This window comes from Cupressus sempervirens, chromosome 2 (genome assembly GCF_028749045.1).
Source record: "Cupressus sempervirens isolate cs-2001-9-10 chromosome 2, ASM2874904v1, whole genome shotgun sequence".
Classification (NCBI taxonomy): Eukaryota; Viridiplantae; Streptophyta; class Pinopsida; order Cupressales; family Cupressaceae; genus Cupressus; species Cupressus sempervirens.
In genome coordinates, this window is record NC_143119.1 from 295,417,225 (window position 1) to 295,438,835 (window position 21,611).

General features: G+C 34.0%; 1 protein-coding gene across 3 annotated transcripts in view; it reads left to right on the plus strand.

The window, feature by feature from the left end:
* The first annotated feature begins 4,303 nt into the window (after positions 1-4,303).
* The window catches only part of LOC149572244 (peroxisomal (S)-2-hydroxyacid oxidase GLO4-like), a 185,842-nt gene continuing 168,534 nt past the window's right edge, over positions 4,304-21,611 (plus strand). For 2 of the 3 annotated variants that reach the window (XM_089813481.1, XM_089813478.1), the window contains exons 1-5: positions 4,304-4,602; positions 8,964-9,088; positions 9,184-9,230; positions 9,448-9,525; positions 9,667-9,791. In XM_089813481.1, coding sequence (XP_089669607.1) covers positions 4,460-4,602; positions 8,964-9,088; positions 9,184-9,230; positions 9,448-9,525; positions 9,667-9,791 — 518 coding nt within the window. In that variant the 5' untranslated portion in view covers positions 4,304-4,459. Of the gene's footprint in view, positions 4,603-6,709; positions 7,279-8,963; positions 9,089-9,183; positions 9,231-9,447; positions 9,526-9,666; positions 9,792-21,611 lie in introns of those variants that run through there. The other variant, XM_089813480.1, reaches the window with a different exon arrangement.

Sequence of the window (21,611 nt, forward strand, 5' to 3'; positions counted from 1 at the left end):
CTCTTCTTAGCTAGTCATCTTCTCCATGATGAATGATAATGGGTCTAGAATCCACAAGACCCTCTACTTATACTAAACCAAGCCACAAGTCAGCCTAGCCAATTACATTAATTAAATACACCTACATTAAGTATACCCATCAAGCCATAAGTCGGCTTGGCTACAAACAATAAATACATAACATAAATTAAATACCCAAGACATGCCCCAAGTTTACAATGCATAACTAACTCATAAGACCACATAAGAATACACACATTGAGACATAGGTTGATGTGCTAACCAATGATCCAAATCCAAAAGTGCACACACTAACTCCTATGGATCAAAGCTCACAAATACAATCTCCAAAGTCCGCTAGTAAATCGGGAACACACGACCAACAATCACCAAAATGGCTCTAACTCCGAGACGATAACTCAAAACATTACGTGCACTTATGGAAAGGTTCTCTAATATGCCTCAAAAAAATCCCCAACCACGCTAATCATAAATCCACAAACTCAAGCACGAAGCCCTTGCATATAGGATTGTTGACTTCCCTAAGATTCTCTTGCATCAAAAACACTTATTAAAAAAGAGAAAAAATGATTTGCAAAATTTTTTGTTGTACATATCTTGATAATTTTCTTGATCTAATAATGTAAGTAAAAAATCTTATATAATAATACAAAATTAAACATACATAAATGAATTACCCTCAATAATGATAAAGATAAACAAATCTTTAATGAAATCATTAATGAAAATTATACTAGATTATGAGTACATCTATTTGGATCTTATGACTTGACACAAAAATTATATTAATAAGTCTAGATATATTAATATAAGACACCTAATAATTAATAAGATAATTCTTTAAAAAAAATAAATCTATTACTAGATAATTATATTTTTATTCTAAGATTTGCTTCCATTTGTATTTTATATTAATTTTATATTCTTTAAATTATACTCTTTAAAAATATAATACTCAATTTTTAATATAATCAATAAGGAGGCTTAAGTCTTGAGTAAATCCAAACTAAAGTGATAACACATCTCTAAAAGGACCAACCTTGCTCTAGCTTACATGGCACAGTCTACAATGCTACTAGAATGCACCCCTTTGTAATGAAAGTATACATTTTTAGACCATTAACACTTAATACAAATGCATATAATTGCCCCTTAGCGAGTGGCAACTTACATCAAGTATTCAAGATAGAGGAGAAAAATAAAATAAATTTTTTTATTGACTACATGTAGATTACAAAGAGTTGCAGTTAAGAACTACAAAAAGAATCAAGTTGAAGCACACGTCAAATGCCAATACACGTAGTTCTTGTATGAACATAGATAACATCAATACATACATAGTCAAAGGTTTGCAAAAAGACCAACATGTAACAACGTGAGCATTACAAATTACAAATAAATGACAAAAAGGCAAGATCAACCATGTAAAAGTAATCTCAAGAGACGTCCAATGTTGACCTTCTATATGTTGAGCAGTTGACTAATTTGAGCTTTAATTCATTGCATTTTGAAATCCAACTTTAAATCTTTTTCAACATCAACTTGTAGTTGAGAAAAAATAGATATCAACCAATAAAAAATGTAAGAGTAAAGCCTTAGAATTAAAAATTCCTTATGAAAATATTTTCCATTATCAAAGATAGCCAAGCATCTTGTCCTCCATATATGCAACAATATAACTTGTCTTACACTGTTAGTAATAATATTTGTATGTAAACCAACCCCATGAAGAGCCTCTTTCCAACTTAATTTATGACAAAAAAAAAGCAAGAAAATCATTGAAAACAAAATTCCATTGTTTCTTCGCAAACTAACATCCCCAAAAAATGTGCCTCACGCTATATGGTTTATGATAGAATGGGCAATTGATCAATTGGACCATCATACATTTCAGCTTGTCTGCAATGGGCAACTTGCAGTGTAAAATCTTCCAAACAAACAATTGAGCATCCTCAACAATTTTGGACATCCAGATTTGAGCTGACAATTTTAGCCAAAAAATTCATTGAATCTACATTTCCATTTAGAATTCAGTCTCTATTTCACATGCAACTAAGGAAGCAAATGTGAGTAATTTTTCTTTAAAGGGAAACATAAAAAAAGATATGCAGATATGCTTCGCCAATACTTGGAAAATTTACATTGTATTGGGGTACACAATTTCATAGACAAATCCAAAGGAACTAGAGATCGAACAAAAATAAGGAACACTGTATAACTGTGAAACTAAATTTGACTTTGATAGTATGCCATGGTAACCAATCCATAGTATGAAAGTCCCAAAGGTCACCCATTGAACAAATGCCTTTCTTAAATAGATAATAAGGATGCTTTAGAAACATTAAGGAAAGAGGTTGATTTTGGTATTGGATGTCCCTGTTCCACCATATAGAGGAAGTGGAAAAACTAAAACCACAATGAAGAGAGTTTCCTTTCCAACTTAGAAGATGGAAAACTTGTTGCCAAGCATTCTATATAGATTGAAGGGAAAAAGAGGCCTTGATAGAGAAAAAAGGGGCGTGAAGAACTTTATCAAGTTGTCCTATATTGTTCTATATGCCGCCATTTACCTTTGACAATAGCTAGGTCAATACAGTTTCATATTAGAATCTTCCAAGGTTCATTCCCATGAGTAGCTCTGATAATCCATTTGGAACTATAAGCCTCGTATTCTTGGATCTATTAATCCCAATCCACCTTTGCATTTAGGCTGAATGCAATGAGACCAAGAAGTAGTAATAAAACCTTTGGTAGCATCCCTTTAGCCCATAGGAATTGATGAATAATTTTGGTTAAGTCCTCATATCCTTTCTTAGAAGGCATCCAACACGAGGAACGATAAACATGAGTTGCTAGAAAGATTTTAATGGAAACTTATATTTTACCAACCAAGGAAAGAAACTTATTTTCCTAATTACAAATTTTATTCCTTACCCTATCAAGATACCATCTCCATATATCAGAAAGAGATACCCCAATACCAAATGGTACACCAAGACACCTCATGATTTCCCCATGTCTAATTTGTCTCCATTCCCTAGGGATCCAATGAGAGATTGGACTAGACTGCACCATCAAGAATTTAGTTTTTTCATGACCCAACTTGGATCCCGAAACAACACAATATAACTCTAAAATATCCAATGTATAAACTATATATTTTTTTCAGAATTTTGAAGAAACAACATACTATTATCAACATAGTGTGAGTTAATGATTGTAGCATCACATGGGATGGAGACTCATGAAATCCATTTCATGTTATTAGGATTGTTGAGCATATATCCCAAAGCATCAGTTGAAAGAGCATAAAGGTATGGAGACAGAGGACAACCCTGCTGTATAGACCGCTATAGTGGAAATGAATCTATTACCACATTATTAATGATGATTTGAGCATTAGCATCCTCAAACAACATTCACACGTGGGCTCGAAACTTAGGTCCGAATCCCAACCATTGAAGCATTTTAAGGATGAAGCTCCAACGTATTCTGTCATAAGCTTTGTCAAAATCAAGTTTGATCAAAATAGCATTTTGGCCTGTTTGTTGAGCCCATTCACATGTTTCCCATGCCAACATGAGATTATCTAGAATGAATTTGCCACCAATGGACCTTGTCTACTCGAGGTTAACAATTTCTTGCACAACATGTTTATTCCTAATAGCCAATGCTTTTACTATGATTTTGTAGGAAGTATTGAGCAAAGTGATAGAACGCCAACCTGAAATGGTACTTCCTTTTTTTCTTTAGGAATAAATCAGATTATACCACAATTGATAGTAGGACCCAACGATCCTTTCTCAATAACTTCCAAATACAAGTTATAGAAATCCTCCTTAATGTATTGCCACATAGCTAGGTAGAATATACAATTGCCAATATACATCCAAACAAAACATCAAGCCTTAACCCAACTTTGGCTCTTCCTCTCGGACACCGTTGTCGCCTACTGATGTTCATTTCTGAGAATAGGAGATTCCGATCTTTATGATGATGGCTAACTATTAGACTATTGAAATATTTGCAAATAATGATAACTATAAGCCTCTCGTCAAAATTGGAACAAAAATAAGATAACGACACAAATCCAAACGTTCCCGTGCTTTGTCATTTATGTGTCATATTACCATTTCCTACAATTTACCTCGAATTTAATCCCACAGTCTGAAAAAAACACCATTTCTTCTTACCATTTGACTAGCTGTGGAAATCACATCACAATTTGACTAGCTGTGGAAATCATCTCCTACTTACCATTTCTTCTTCTCGACCTTATTTTGCTGCACGGAAACTGTGCTCTTTTTCTTCATATCTACCGTATCTTGTTCCTTTCTCAAGTCCAGAAGTTATTTATCCTCAGATCTCTACGATTGCGAAACCCTCGGCTGGCTTAGTTTTATTGTGAATCAGTACTAGGTTTAAATATTGTGAAAAAATGGCTTCAGAGCCCGTAAATGTGAGTGAATTCAGTGAATTGGCAAGACAAATGCTTCCAAAAAGCGTATATGGCTATTTTGCGGGAGGTGCAGAGGACGAATGGACACTAAAACAGAACATCGCTGCTTTCCAGAGAATCAGGTTGGTTTTATTTTACAGAAACGAAAGGAGCCAAGTATTTGAGATCTCGATTATTAGGAAACGCAGTGAATCGTTAGTAATTGAAATTTATCGTATTTAAAGCAACTGTATGCAAATATTTTGATTTATGCCTTTTTTTCCTGATGAATTTGCGTTTATACTAAAAGGCTGTTCAAATGGCTTTGCCTGTTGTTTTCCCCTCTTAAGCTTTGGTTCTGGTCCGAACTATCCTAACACTCGCATATCACTTCGATGCATTAGAGAGTACCATTGATTAAAAATTTAGAGTTACAGTGACCTACTTTTAAATTTTTAATCAGGCAAAACTACATCATTATTGTTCAATTCTTGCTTACGTTAAATAAAGGAAAACGCTTGCAGGCCAAGATGTTGCTTTGATAATTTAGGAGATGTTCAGAGGGAAGTGATTCCGGTCGTAAATTAATAAATTACCTACTAGATTATTTTTTGGAACATGTACCAATGGTCATGAGTGATAAAAATATCCGTAATTTTTTTTTTGTCGTATAAATTAAAATTATAGTTAGACCTGATTAAACCAAATCATATAGAAATCTCTAATAGGTGGAGCAATCTATTCTACTAAGCAGCTGCTGTCTAAAAATGCTCTTTGTTACAGTTTTTCAATTCAACTCCGGAAAGATACACCGAACAAAAAATTCTCGTTGCAGCCATCATGGCACTTGGGTGTAGGGATAGCCAATGGCACTTGTTATAATTCATAAAAAGGACAAGTATTTGGCACATTTTAAATCAAGTAAGGCTGGAGTCATGTAATGGACATTTTAAAAAAGTTGAGTGGTTATTGTAGAGATCTGTGCAGCTCTGAAATGTATCGAAGGTTATTTTTAGGATTTTTTTTTCCATTAGCAATATGATTTTGATCTCATGAGACCCACTCCTCTTTTGGAAGATTCTAGTGAGGAAAAGGTACAATTGATGAATATAGAAGCTACAACACTTTTTATAGACATTATAGTGATTTTTGATAATTTAGACATATTTTTATTAATATAATTTTGAAAATATTATTATTAATACAATTTTGGTCTTTTTTGTGATAATGTTATATTATAATTTCATTATATTTCTTTGCTGTATTTTGTGGGCTGATTGTGTAACAATTTTTGCATCAACATTTTGCATCACACCATCATCATGATGATGAGAGAGTTGAAGGTGAACAGTAATATCACCCAAAAAATTGTTACACAATCGGCCCAAAAAATACAACAAAGAATTCTAATGGATTGTGGAAAACTAATATCTACCATTCATTATATTTCCTTCTAATATAAATTGTCTTTTTATGAAAGAACTTTTCAAGAAATTTTATCATATATTTCTTATTCTTGTTTGTTTGTGTTAAGTTTGTTGAACATTTTTAATAGAAACATGTTACACAAAATCAGATTTAAATTTATATTATTTTAACTTTTCTTCAAATACACTAAATTTATACCACTACTGTCCAATCTCCATTGAAGTTGATGGGAGTTGGTCCGTTACAGAAAATATTCTCAAGTCACAAAAAGCGAACCGAATTAACAAAGTAAGTGTCGTGGGTATAGCCTCCCATAGGATATATATTTGACATTACATTATACTTACTAATACTAATAGATAAAAGGTAAAAAATAATTACATAATGTAATAAAAATATTCTCAATATATAAAAAAAAAAAAAAAATCATAAATCTAATATTTCTATTAATCTTTTTCCATTTCTAATAATTTTAATAGATTCTAAATAATTAAAAATTTATTTGTAATATTTTCATTTATAATATAAGTAGGAAATAAATTGTAATTGTTGGACATTTAGTTTGTTGTGGAGATCACCTGACTAATGCACAATTTCTAGGATAAATCCAAATAAATCTAAATAAATCTACAACTCTGCATTCAAGTGGAGGCGGCTATCCTCCCAAAAAAATAGAAAGTTAACCAATTTTCAAAAGATGAAAACAACAAAAAAATTTGAAAAAAATCACTACTTAAAAAAAAGAGTTTGACTTTATTTTGTCTTTAATATATATATATTTAAAATGATATATATATATATATATTTTTTAAATTGGTCTGTACCCATTCGACTTGGGATCTTTTTAACCATTGGTATTCATCTCAGACACGGCTTTTGCGAAAATACGTGTTTTGGATCCTCACAGCAACGACTCATGATTATATAGAAATCTACACATGCTAAAACTAAACAGCGGACCAATCCCGTCGTTCCGTTTGCTCTGTCAATCGAGTGTCACGTTCCCATTCGGTGCAATTTAATTCAAATTTCGTCCTAATTTTTCGAAGTATTACATCCTTCTGTTAACAAATACTCCATTTTTTCGAGCTGATTTTGCTCGACGGCATTGTGTTCGTTTTTTTAATATATAGCATAATTTCTTCATCTCCCAACCCCAGTTATTTTTCCTCAGATTTTCACAATCGTGGGTTCATTAGCTGTCTCAGTTTTTTGTGAATTTGTACTCGGTCTACAAATAGTATAACAATGGCTTCAGAACCTGTCAATGTGAGTGAATTCAGTGAATTGGCAAGTAAAGTGCTTCCTAAAACGGTATATGGCTTTTACGCGGGAGGTGCAGAGGACGAATGGACACTCAAGCAAAACATCGCTGCCTTCCAGAGAATCAGGTTGGTTTATCTTTATAGAAACGGAAGAGGCAGGATACTTGAGATCTTAGAAGGTGTGAAACGCAGGGAATCTTTTAAATCGGGATAATTTGCATCAATATTGATAAATTTTTGTAAATTCTATCCATATTTAAGGCGAATAAATGGACATATTAAACAAAACGTTTTTTTTTTAAAATATAAAATTCATGGATTTGCGTTTAGAAGTAAAAAGACCTGTGTCGAAATGGCTTTGGCAGTTTTGCCTTCCACCTCAGCATGGCTTTGGCAGTTTTGTCTTCCACTTCAGCTTTGGTTATGGTCCTAAATCCCAGTTTTGTTCATAACACTTGTCATTTGTTGGAAGCATTAGGTAATACCAGTTACCTATCTAGCGAGGCTCAAGAGTAAATGGAAGAAAATAGTCTGATATTTTTTTTTTTTTAAAAGTTGGATTCGCTTATAAGTAAAATGACCTGTGTTCGAATGGCTTTGGGAGTTGTGTGTTGCTCTACAGCAGTGGTTCTGTTCCAGAGTCATACTTTTGTTCGTCACGCTCGTTTATTTTTTGTTAACTTTACAGATTAATGATGACTTATCTTCATCACTTTGAACATTAATATATCAAATAATTTAATATGATTTAAATATTAATGTCTACAATAACATAGTGGCCCAAAGCAGGGAGCATGCGTAATTTAGAGAATTTAGGAGACATTTAGAGTGAAGTGATTCCATGGAAAACCTTAAACAATTATATGCTAAATTATTTCTGAAACATGTATCACTAAGTTTTGAGAAACCTTTGTGAATTAAAGTTTAAAGTTAAATTGTACTCGGATGCCATTTTGACGAAATAATTTTAAAAACTCTCTAGAAGGTGCAGCGATCGTTCAGAGCCCTTTCACCACGTTCCTTCGAGGATCTTCTCTGTAGCTGCCGCTCCACGAATTCTAGAAAAGACGCTCTTCTTTGCAGTTTTTCAATTTGGCAGACCGCATGAAATTACATCGAACAAAAAATACTGGCAGTTGCTGCTACCATGTCACTTAGGTGGAGGAATAGACAATGGCACTGATGAAAAGCATATAGCTGTAAATCTTAAAATAGAAAGCGCCGAATGCGTCTTAAGGAAATGAGATAGAACTGAAGCCTAAAAATGTCACCTCACATTTTGTACACCAGAACCTCATTACATGTTCACGGGTTGGTGGATTGCCTTATCGTCAAGAGGGGTTTTGGTCACCTTCCTTATAATAGGTCACCTCAAATTCATTGTATCTTAACCTGAGGACATTTGCTTATGGTTATTGTCTGCCTTTTTGCCGAAAAGAAGTTTTAAAAGGATTTTCCGGGGTATTTCTAGCTTGCATTGACTTTGTTGAACATTTCTGAAAAGAGCATGCTACACTAAATTTAGCCTAACGATGTGCTTTTACCTTCTCTTCAAGTACCTGATCCTCCTTTCAGTATTCAACAGCTTCTCTGAAAAAATTCTTTCAACACAATTCAGATTATTTGGCTTATCGTACCATTTTTCCAGTAATGGTTGCTGCAATAAAGTAGTAAACTGCAAATCTGATCCTACTTCATGCTGTCAATAGTCACGGAAACTATCAGACAAAATAAAAATGCTTCAAGTACTTTGTTTTGTGTGACCCTGTAGGAAAGTAACTAAGGTATTTTACATGCAAATTGATTAACAGGCTTCGTCCAAGAGTTTTGGTAGATGTGACCCACATAGATTTGTCAATCAGTATACTAGGGTTCAAGATCTCTGCACCAATCATGATTGCTCCAACAGCTTTGCATAAATTAGCTCATCCTCAAGGTATTTTTTCCTAGACTCAATTTCTTAATGATTTTTTTCACTTTTGATTTATTAGACTCAGCCCCAAAAACTTGTTCATAACTGGTTTCTAACAGGGGAGCTAGCAACAGCAAGGGCTGCAGCAGATGCTGGTACAATTATGGTAAAATCAACATTCCAGTTTATAAGTCCTTGCTATTGTTGATTGTATGTTTGATGGTCCAGTAACTTGCAGAGAAGTTTGTCATCTGGGTTCAGTTTTTGAACAACACAGCACACATACTATATAGATTAGAGTGCAAGTATTTCCTTAATCATCTAGGGTGGTTGTTATACCCTGTCTTCCTTGTTTTCAACACACTGACATTATTACTCTGCAGTTTGTCTCATTTTCCTCCAGTTGCACTGTTGAGGAGATTGCAGCCACTGGTGATGCTGTTCGTTTTCTTCAACTCTATGTATGCTAACTTCAAAAAATCTTAGGGTTTCACTAGATCTTGATATTAAAAGATTTACACTTCACATTTAATTTTAGTAAAGGAGCATTAACACCTGAATTTGAAGCCATAATATGTCTCTTATGTTTTCCTGTTGAACAGATATATAAGGACAGAAATATCTCAGCTGAAATAGTACAGCGAGCAGAGCGTGTAGGCTACAAAGCGGTTGTTTTAACAGTTGACACCCCAAAGCTTGGACACAGGGAGGCTGACATGAGGAACAAGTAAGGATGCCATGATGACCTTCTTCTCATAGGCACATAATGATAACATGATTTTTTAGGTCTGTACAGGGAGATTCCAATAGATTTATATATTAGCATGTCACATGATGTTCATACTTTCTCTGTGAGACAAACATAAGGTTTTTCGTTTACCAAATCTCAGTTTCAAGATTAAAAGGAAGGTGTCACATATCATGCATTCTTATTGAATTGCCAAGCTGACCTTGTGAACTAATATTAATTGAATTCCCTTGAGAACTGATTCATTATTATAGATGATTAATATCACATTAACTATTCTTACAGTTCTTCTCTGTTGTGTGGCCTAGTCATTCCTGTTGGCTACAATTTAGCAATGTCTAACATTTGTTACAGATGCTAGAGAGAAGAATTACACCCAAGGTAGCTGAAAATCTGTGTTTAAGATATCACAAGGGAAGGATGGAAATTCTTTGAAGCCGCCTGCCAATGCTTTTAGTTTGCGTCTTTCAGAAGCAATTGATCTGTCTGCCAGTAGCATGAAAACTTTACTTTGGTGGGATCTTATAATTTATACCAGGCATAGCCCATCTAAGTGCATGTGTAGAGTTTGGATTTTAGTGTAATGGAGAGCCTCATGGCATGAGAATTGCTGGCATCATAAACATAACAAATGGCTTCATTTGCTTTCTTTTGCTAATTTCCAATGTGACAAAACTGTTTTATGCTGCGGTGTTTTGTTGAAATTTGAGAATATGCCCTTTGAAGTTTTGACTTTTCATGTTGGACTTTAGTTATTTTAGCTTCTGATTATACATAACTGTTTAAATGTCTAAGTATGGATTAAGTTTCCATATATTGATATCCTTTGTTAGGCTGTCATAGGCTAGTTAGTTAAATCACAAATTTTACTTTTCTTGAACTCAAAAGGGTCTATGTTAAGGTTGATTTAACAATGGTTTTTTAAACAAACTATTGGCATTGAATAGGGTGGTCGTTATTTTGCTAGACGTGCTCTTTTACGTCAACTTGTCAAACACTTGCTTTAGATGTTAAGCTCCAAACCGCATGATCAAGGGATAATCATCATGGGTTGTCCGAAATCTATGCTCTCTCCAAATGCTTCCTCACAGTTGTCTTGAAAGGAGGAATAATGGAACAACATGGATTGAAAAATGCCAGCACAAGTTTTTTCTAAGAACCCTATATCTCATTTAATTGCCTTCTCAACTAGACCAAGCTCTTAATTAATCAGTTAATTGACACTAAAGGTCTCATCTATCTCAGTTAAGCACGTGGATGAGCCCAACTCACAATCCAATATAACTTTGTTGTCATTTTATACATTGGAGAATCAAAGTCTTGACTAGTAGAATGTCTCCATGCAATCTCACAACAAGGTGCACTTGCAGCCTAACATTCTTAAGGTTATAGGTCAAGGATGCTTCTGAACATGAGGATTGAAGACATAAGGGACATATGGCTTAATTGGTGATTTTTGGATCAGATTTTTCGCTCATAATCAAATTGCAGCGCTAGAGCTTGAAGATGAGGATACAACCTTAGATTGATATATTAATATGAAAGAGGATATGGCCTCCAAATTTGTGAGCAATGTCTCACTCAAAGACTTATGTATCTTGACTTGCCCAATATGTGCTATAAGTGTCAATCCTCTGAGCCCAAAATTAGGAACTTTCCCTAGTTCTCTTGTCATGTCTCCTTTTTCCATAGTCTATGCTGTCATAAGTCAGGTTCACCAAAATGTCATGTATGAAATGGTAAGTAATATAAAAGCTTGCCCCAAGACACACATTGGAATAGGAAACCACCACAAAGCGAATGTGATTAGCAAAACCATAGGAGTAAGGGTGCCAATACAAGATCTATGCTTGTAGGGTTTATATTCTTTGTTGCTATGATTTGGAAATGAAATGCTAATGACAGATCTGATCTAATAAAGCAAGTACAAGGGAGAAGACATTAGAACAAGTGCACTTGGAACTAAGATGGAGATAATTGTACTTCGAATTTGAGTTTCCCAACTGTTAGAGTGTCATAACTAGTTGTAATTGATGATCTGGCAATTACGGACCTACAAGTATCTGCTCCTGAAATTTCATTGAAAGTTGGGACGGACAAGTTCACAATGGCGACTTGTCCCCAGGGATATTTCGAGTATCGGCTTGTACTTGGACTTTTCTGCCCAAAGTTTTAGTGTGGCTATGTCTCTATGTTTGTAAGACTTTTTTGAATTTACAGCTAGATCCATGATTGTCCGCATTTGCTAATATGAGGTTTTGTGTATGTGACTATATAGGGTTTGCCTTGGTCAATCCCCTGTTTTGGTGATCCCCACCTCTATGGATAGACAATATGATAAAGATAATGTGTAGTGCTTGTGAATCGAGAGTATGTCTAAATTGATATGAGTTGAAATGCATAAGTAACTGTGTAGATCTATCCTATGTGTGATATAGTGAAACCCCCATCATGAAATTGCAATCAATGTATGATTGAATGCATGCAAATAATCTGAGTTGAAAAACTTGGTTTCATCGGGCCAACCTAAAATTTTTAAAAATCTCCAAATCGCCAGAAACTTCAGCCAAAATTGTGGTAATAAATTGACACTTATTGAATATTTGAAAATATACAATTTATTAAAATATTCTTAAAAACACACATATACACACCAAATTTGTAGAACATATAATGATTTGAGATCTCCACCATATATTATTCAAATTTTTGAGTTACATAGTAACTAATAGCAATTAAAACTTAGTAGATTAACATAGGGATAGAATCATATATAAGAAAAAAGTACATCTGAATAAAAATAAGTTCAATACACATACAAAGACAAACTCCATGAAACTACAACTTTTGAATATATATTAAGTTCAACTTTCAGTATCAATGAAGACTAGAAGTAGAAATTTTAAATTGTATTTAGAAGTAAAGCTCAAAAGAGATCGTTGCTGTTGCGCAGGTTGTGCTGAAGTAATTGCAGTCACAACATCCTCAACAGGTGCCTCAGGCTCAACATAAGCCTTTGATGGATGACCAAGTTCATGTTGTTGACATTATGTATTTTGCACACATTGCATAATATTGTTTATATTGTATTATGTAATATTGCACCTAGGAGCACCTAGATGGACGTGCAACATTTAGAGATTCCCATCAATTATTCTTGATGAGTTGTATTGACCCATTGTGATAATATTTGATGTAATTATTTAATATTGGAGAAAATTAATAAATGTCCAATATTAAATGCGGGTCAATAGGGGTTTGGTATCACATGGTTTATGAAATACCACTTAGTGGTTTTGTGGGGGATTGCTACTATAAAAGAAACCACAACGGCCAAGGGAGCATTTGTGGAGGCTAGAAGCATGGCATGGGATGTGTGGATTCATGCTTGTTCACATGGATTGCTTGGTTGTGGCTATGAATTTGAAAATTTCCATGGTTGTATTGTAGTGGTGTTTTTACTAAATAATACATGGTTATGTATGCTTTTGGAGGATGGTTTTTTCTCTCAATGAGGGTTTTCCAGGATATATCTCGTGTCACATTTTTTTGGCTATGTTCTCTATCTTCTTGCATGTGGATTTTAATTGCTTATTTGTTTCAGATCTATTCTGGGTTATGTGGAAAAGATAAATTTTTTTGCTTGCAAGTTTCTTTACAAGTTGTATCAGAGCTATGGTTTTGTTGTTGTAACCCTAGATTGAATCCATGGGAATGCATGAAAAAAAAAGGAAGGGCAAGATATATCAGTTTTTTAGGTTGTTTATTGCAGATCTAAGGGTTTCTTGGTTTTGCTGTTATGATGGGATGTTGGCAGATTTTGGGCATGTGAAATTATTGGTCAAAAGTTTTTTTTCTTTTTTGAATATTTCATTTAAATGAGGATTTTAGGGGGAGCTTGCAGAATGACCTCCTTGGCAAAAAACAGACCTCACCACTGGTTTCGGGTTAACCTTTTCATAAATTTTGATATATAATATGCCCTAGTTTGACCATGTTGAGAGAAAATGCAAAACTTTTTTAGCTATGTAACAGGGTAAATTCCAGCAGCCACTTAAACCATTAATTAATGTAAAGCCATTATAATCATAACCGAAGGGAGTGACAATTATATTAGGTACTCTACACATTCACTAGAAGGGGATTTACGAGCTTGACTATAACTTACAATTCATATAACTGAAAAATAAACTAACATTCCTAATTTAGGTTCACATGAAATACAGTTGAAACTACCACATTTATTGCAATTCCATCTCATGTTTGATCAATGTAATTGAATCTCGATATCTAATATATAAAAATAACATAATTTAAATAAATAACTAATATATCAAATCAAATGCAAAAACATGAAATAAGTACTTGAGAAAATGCAAATAATGTCCCTGTGTTGTGCGAGCCTTGACATCTAGAAGAGAGGAGAACCATTTCCATGGGCTTAATCTCCCAACCGTAAACCCTTAAGTATACCCACACAATCTCTACCAAGAAAGGCCCTCCCTACCTTGGGATTAAGTTTGGCACACCACTATCCTAACCTTCTATCAACCTATCTTCTAACTGCTAGCACTCTGATCTCCAGTGATCTCAACAACAATCATGCCACTAACCTACCTTGGCCAATGATTTAAATGGGCAATAAATAAGCCCGATCACCCACCACTTGACTTGACAACAAGAATTTTACAATGGACTACCATAAGCTAACTTGGTTATTTAGATATGATTTATTGTTACTGATTTATATTTACTTTTTCATGCAGCGGTATTTCCATTCTCAACCTTCATCTCCACCATGCTGGTCCTCATGGATGAATTCCTAGGTGGTTCCATAAGTGAGAATTGGTTATTGAATATAAATACCACCATCTCATTATGCCCAAATCTGGCCCATGGCATTACAAATGAGAAATATAATTCTTTCCAAATTGTTTCCAATATCATACAGGTGTTGCATTCATTGTAGAGGTATATTGAGTCTTGATAATACCCCTGTATGAGTTGGCACTCTTTGGTAGAGATCAATTAAAAATGCACCATCATACTTGAAAGTGTCTTCTTGGAAATATTGTTCCCATCAGCATGATGCCACTTTCTTATATCGACACAGAGTAAAAGTAAAAGAAGATATACATAGGCTGTGAATCATTTCAAATTCTAGATTAAAAAAAACATTGATGTCTTCTTTTGATAGACCAATCAGATAAATCTATTGTTTGAATTTTGAATAAGCACAAAGATAAACAAAATATAAATCATGACCTGAAAATTGTCAAGCTCGACTCAAGCACTGTCTGAAATCAGTCAAGGCTGAATATGGTTGGCCCTCCCATGCAAGAATAATAGCAATGGCTCTGTCTTGTAGATGGATGCTAGTAGTCTAGCCAATAAATCGAGCCTACTTAGTGCAATTGATGGAAATGAATATGCACTAGCTTTGGATTAAAACAATAGTTATGGAAGAATAGAGGATTCGTGACAAGAAGTAGAGTGTAAAACGATGAAACTGTAGACCCAAAATGTGAGAAAAATAAGAATGAATTCCCATTGTGAGGGGTGAGCGTAGAATTTGAAGGCTCACTGTTACATCCCAAATTTTTACCTAATTTTAAACTTGCTCATAACTATTGGATTTAACGGATTTTTCTTTCATGATCATGTGAAGTAGGTAGTTATTTATATCCGTTGTATTAACTATTAATGAAGATGGTCGTTAACCATTAACTATTATATGATGTTTAGCAATTGCTTGATTTTGGAATTATGGTTAATAATTTAAAGTCTTTTAAAAATTTATATGAAAATTATTATGGAATTGTTATTATGGTGGAAGTGTTTTCATGGGTGATTGCAGGAGAAGATGAAGGGAGGGAAGCATTGCTAAACGGGATCATCAGAATGGGATACTTGCTTTGTCCAGTCAACAGATTTGATAGGTATGACCTTAAACTTCTTTGATAAGGACTTAACAACTTGAACACAGGATACATCTGTGAGACCCACATGAGCTATTAAAATAAATAATTTGAGTAACATAAAATAATTGAGTTAAAATATAAAACGTACCTCAAAGGATTTAAAATGATCTTTCACCATATTATTATAATATATATATATATTTGTGCATACATATAAATATAAAAATGAAGTGGCACCATTAAATTATTTTCTTATAATATAACGATGCCACCTCACTAATATATTTACATGTACATATATAAATATAAATTATAATAATATTCAAATTATAATAATATTTGAATTATAATAATATTCGAATTATAACTTTCCAACTCTTTTTCCATCTTTATTCTTTCCTTGTTTATAACGGATTAAACACTTGGCATATTAAATTGACAAATAATCTTTAAGTTACGGAAGCCAAAGAGTCTCCTTAGACCTTTTTATATCTTGAATTGGGTGAGACAAGACACGAGAACTCTCATTCTCGATTTCTTTTAAAAACGCAATTCTTTCTTTGCTTAATATGACTCACTTCTTAATCGATACATGCTACACATATTTCATATATCTGCAAGACCATTGAACCCTTTTCCATTCATAAGCAACGCCATTCTATACTCTGTCGTATGTGTTCTGTACCTACTGAGGATTAAGTATTTATGCACTTGGGATACGTCTACAACAACTGAGGAAGAGCTGGTTACCAAAAACGACTTGCAAAACTTCAGAACAGATCCAAATTTATATCAGGTCATGTGATAACCATTTCAGTTCATGTTATTCCCATGTTTATTTTTACAAAGCAATTTCCATAGCTGTAGCTGTAGTGTATCATCATTTATAACTAAATAACTCTAGGGAGTTGCTTACCAGTAAGCATAGTGAAGTGTCTATAGCATGGATTCATAAACTATTTTTGCCAATAGACTTTAAATTCGGTTGATAAATAGTTATGCAAGTTTTTTTCTTTTAAAAAAGATTGTGAAATGCTGGAAGTTTACAATATTCATGAATCAATAAGAGCCGACTGCATTGAAATTCCGAACACCTAGGACTCACTGGCCGTTTAGCCACAGAAAAGGTGAAGAGGTGAGATGAAATCCTGCAAGGATAAAGAGAGTGAAATCAGACTTGATACTTCAAATCAAAATAACTAAATCTTACTTAATAGCTCATGCTCGTCCCTAATAATGTAATCTGTTGTCAAGTCGAGCGGTGGTGATGGAGTCGTTGAGCCCATCAGAAATCCTTGGCCAAGGTAGTTTAAAGGCGTGTCTGCCATCTATCGATCACTTGATGCCTGTGGTGCCAATTATGCAGATGTGTCCATTTCATAATTGTGCAGACATTCTAAACACCGGGATGCTTAGGTGGCTGGACTAAGAACATTCCAAGCCCGATCCTAAGGTAGGGAGGGCCTTTCTAATTCAATAGATTGTGTGGGGATAAGTATGGTCCGAGGTTGGGAGGTTAAGCCTATGTCAATGCTTCTCCTCTTACCAAAAGCCGAGGCTTGCACAACCAGCTAAAGACCCTCCAGAAGATACTTTTATGTTCTTTTCTTCTTTTTTTAATAAGCATTACTTACTTGTATGTGGAAAGGATAGTTAATTGATAACTTATTTATTTTCAGTTAATAGTTAATCAAGTTATTTCAAATGATCATGAATACAGTTATTTCCAGTTAATCGTTAATCTAGTTATTTCAGATGATCATGAATATAGTTATTTCCAGTTAATTGTTAATCTAGTTATTTCAAATGATCATGAATATAGTTATTTCCAGTTAATCGTTAATCTAGTTATTTCAGATGATCATGAATACAGTAGTTAATCATTAAACTAGTTATTTTCAGATATGGTTATGGTTATTTTTAGTTAATTGATTAAATACTTAATGTCTTATGAAAAAGGATTTTAGATATCTATTCAATGAATGTTGGAAAATCTTTATATAGATTGTTTTTGTTTTTGTTATGAAAAACCGTTTGTTACACTCACTGAATGCATGCTCAGTTACACAAGAAGTCTGAGGTGGCAAGACATTTAGCAAGGCCATCGATTCGAAATAAATTAAAAGGAATCATTCCATAATTATAAGGCCCGATGGAAAAAAAAAAGTATGAAAGGTGGCTGCTTAAGGCAAAATAATAAAGCTATCGCCAAGGTCCAAATAACAAGATTAACAAATAAGAAAGTTCATACTCATTCCTTAATATAATGATATCACCCCTTATGCTTGTATGTGTAGCCTTATATATATGTGTACATATATAAGTATACATTTATTAGAGATTATGCATACATGTATATATATGTATATATACATGTACATATTTTATGCCCACACAATTATGAGTATAGCTACGGTATTATTATATTAAGACATGATAGAAATTGCAAGAACTTTGAGATCAACCACATTATGAAGGTAATCTTTTCTTTATATAGTTTAATTATATAATTTTAACAACTTAGCTTATGGTCATCCTTTGCACATTCTTGCTTCTCTAGCCATTTCATCCCTAGTCAAGGTAGTTAGATTTCATACTCGATGATCCATCAGTTGATTTGGTGCCCCATTCCTACCTCCCATTTTGGCAGTACTTCCCCCCTTCGTCACGCTTCTACAAAAGAAAAGATCCCAGAGTAATAACATTTTTCCATGTTTTTTCAAAATATCAAATAAATTTCAAAATATCACATAATCATTTTAAATTTCCATAGTAATCATTTTCAATTTCCATGATTTTTCAGAATATAAAATAATCACTGTCGATTTCAAGCATAATGATTAACTAACATGTCTCATGAAATAATAACGAACAACAATAATTCCATTCCACATGATCAAGTATTTTAACAACTTTACTAGTCAATTGACTTCACATGAACTCTCAATGGCTATGAGATTATTTTAAATTAGGCAAAAATTTGGAATGTAACAAGTTGTAGGCTGCAATAGCCATCAAATCTAATCTTGTTGGAATTTTCGTCACCAAAAAATAAAAATAAAAATTGCTTGGAAGTGTGATATTGCTAGTAGGATTTAAATGTGTAGTTTTTTGAGTCAAATTCATCGACCCATGTTTCATGACTAGTGATTCACACGAATCCATCTCTCATGAGAATAAATGTAATGCTTAGCACTCATTGGATCTAGGTGATGCTCATAGAGGTGAAGCACTGGGACTTCTCAGGAGGTCACCCATCCCAGTACTACTCCAACTTGAGCATGCTTAACTATGGAGTTTCCTCCATGATCATGTGCACTTTTGGACGATAGCAGCTCCTATCTTTTTGTTTTGGTCAATAACACTTAGCAACAACCATCGTGCCTCTTTCACTAAAAAACCCTAACTTATGCAGGCTCAACTTAAACATTTTTTATTATACATTTAGTCAACGTTTTTTTGGCTTTTTTCTGCACATGATTTGGTGATTTTGTAGAAAAATTTGCTGCAATTTTATTGGAAAATTGTAGCTAGATATATAGGCAATTAAATTGGCTGACTTTGTAGTTTGCAAAATATTGCGATTTTGGCGAAATATGGCAATATTTTGCCATTTTTTGCAACTACGCAAATAATCATAGATTTGAAACGTAAACATGCAAATTTGAACGACAAATGTATAGATATGAAAATAACAAGGAATCATACCCAACCCTATGATGGAAGAGTGTGAGCACTCTCTCCTCATGATCAATTCATGACTTAATGATGATGTTGATAAAGAATGTAGACGTAATGTCCTTGTTTTTCTCAAGTCTATGTAGTTGATGGAGTTAGCTTATCATAGCGACCCTCGTGAGTTGACAAGGTGTTTTGGGGGTCCCAGCTGTGGATTTACTATTTTTAGTAGGTCTATTTTTGGCAGTTGCCATTTTTGGTAGTGTAGTGGGTGGCTTCAACAGTTGGTCGTCACTTGTAGTTAATAAAGTATATAATTGTATGAGCTCTTATTTATTTATTAATTATTAAGTTGCATTATTATAATAATGTTTATATTATTATAATAATGACATTAAGTGTTATTTCTAATAAGTGTGTTGGAAAGTTCCCAGTGTTGAGTTCTTTTGGAAAACTTCCACAATTTTTGAAGTGGAGTTTTTTAGGAAACTTTGGCCAATGAAGGATTATAAATGAGAGCTCATTTCATTGGGAAAAACACGCTTGAATATATATTTTCTTTTTGTGACTTTGTTGCTTTTTCCTGATTTCTAACTTGTGAGCCTTTGCTGAAGTATAAGGGTCTCGTCTGAGAAGTTCGTGGCAATTATGTTGAAGTATACATTTGGCCAACATTCTCCTTCTGTATTCCTGTGGCTAAGGAGAATAATCTTGATTATTACATTGGAAATTATATTTACTCATTGAGAGTCTAGTTGAGGGTTTCTGTGGAGTTTTCTAAGAATTATCAAGGTTGAGTTACAACTTATTGCTGGGGTATAACAGGTTGTAAAAGAATTCTCCTACTATCTTACTATTTTAAGGAGATCTGAATTAGCTGGGGCTAGCTTTGGTTCCCTGCGATTATCATAGCAGTAGCTAACGCACCAACTTGGAGGCCGTATTTCATGGTGGACGGGTTTATTGTTTCATACCTAGGCCTGTGTGAAAGAGTTCGAGCTTGGCATCAGCATTAGAGGCACTTACCATCCATTATTTCAATTGCGTTTGGACTCAAATTTTTCCGCCACTTCATACGTGCCCACAATTGCATTTCAAAGTCCATGAGTTGATTCTAGGCTTGTGATTTTATTACATATTGGGTGACGTCCCTGTTGGCAATCATACTAAGGCAGGTTCCACATCTTAGTGGGCTGGTTGATAATCTGAATTAGAGGAGGCTACGGAAGGATCCAAATAAATCAGCAACTTACAGTTTGGAGTTCTGCGATTTGGTTCAAAGAGGGTGGCATTAGGTTCATTGACTACCATGGTATCATCATGTTCAATGTTCTATTTTAAATAAATTGTGATCTGCACAATGTTTTAATACAGTGAATGATAAGATGATATTGCTCTTGTTTTAATTGGTATGATAGTTCAATCTGTACCAAGACTGAAATTTAATGAATGGATGTTCATAACCCCGACTTTGTTTATTATTTATCAATATTTGGTATTAGTGTTGCTTGCCAAATGTTGACAAAATGTCAAACAATAAATTTGCATAGAAAATTGGTGTATTAAAGAGTAGTAACCAAACGGGGTTTTTACAGTGTTATTAGAGCAGTTTCTTGCCAACCTACAGGAATTGGGCTTAGTTATTATTTTGTTTGGTGCTGACTTTGAAAATTTTCAGATTAATTTTGTGATTTGGTTACCGACATTATGAATGGTGATAGAAGATTCATTCGATGTAGATATTATACTTGCAGAGGGCGTACTTCTTCACCTAGGAATGCAATGGTAATGGGGGTAAGTGTATGCGATGATATATCTACAACTACTTTTGTGATAAATGAACCATCTAGTGAGGCACTTAGCAGTAGTACCTTAGATGTTATTGGTTTTGAGGTTGACGATGATCACTCACCTAAGTGGAGTTGAGCTCAATTTACACCATCTGCAAATACAATTCAGTTTCCTATAGTGGTAGTTGGTGGTGTTTCTATATTTGTCGATTCTGATGAGGACGTAGGTGTTGTGGATACAATGGAGGTGAGTGTATGTGTTGAGAGCAACAGAGAACCACATACTACACCTAGTTCTCCTATGGCTTCATCTTTTACAAGGGTTATTAGAGATGATAAGGATTCTAGTGAGGTATATTTTATTGGGAGTCCATACTGCTTTAGATTTGTGCAGGATTTGTATGTTGTGC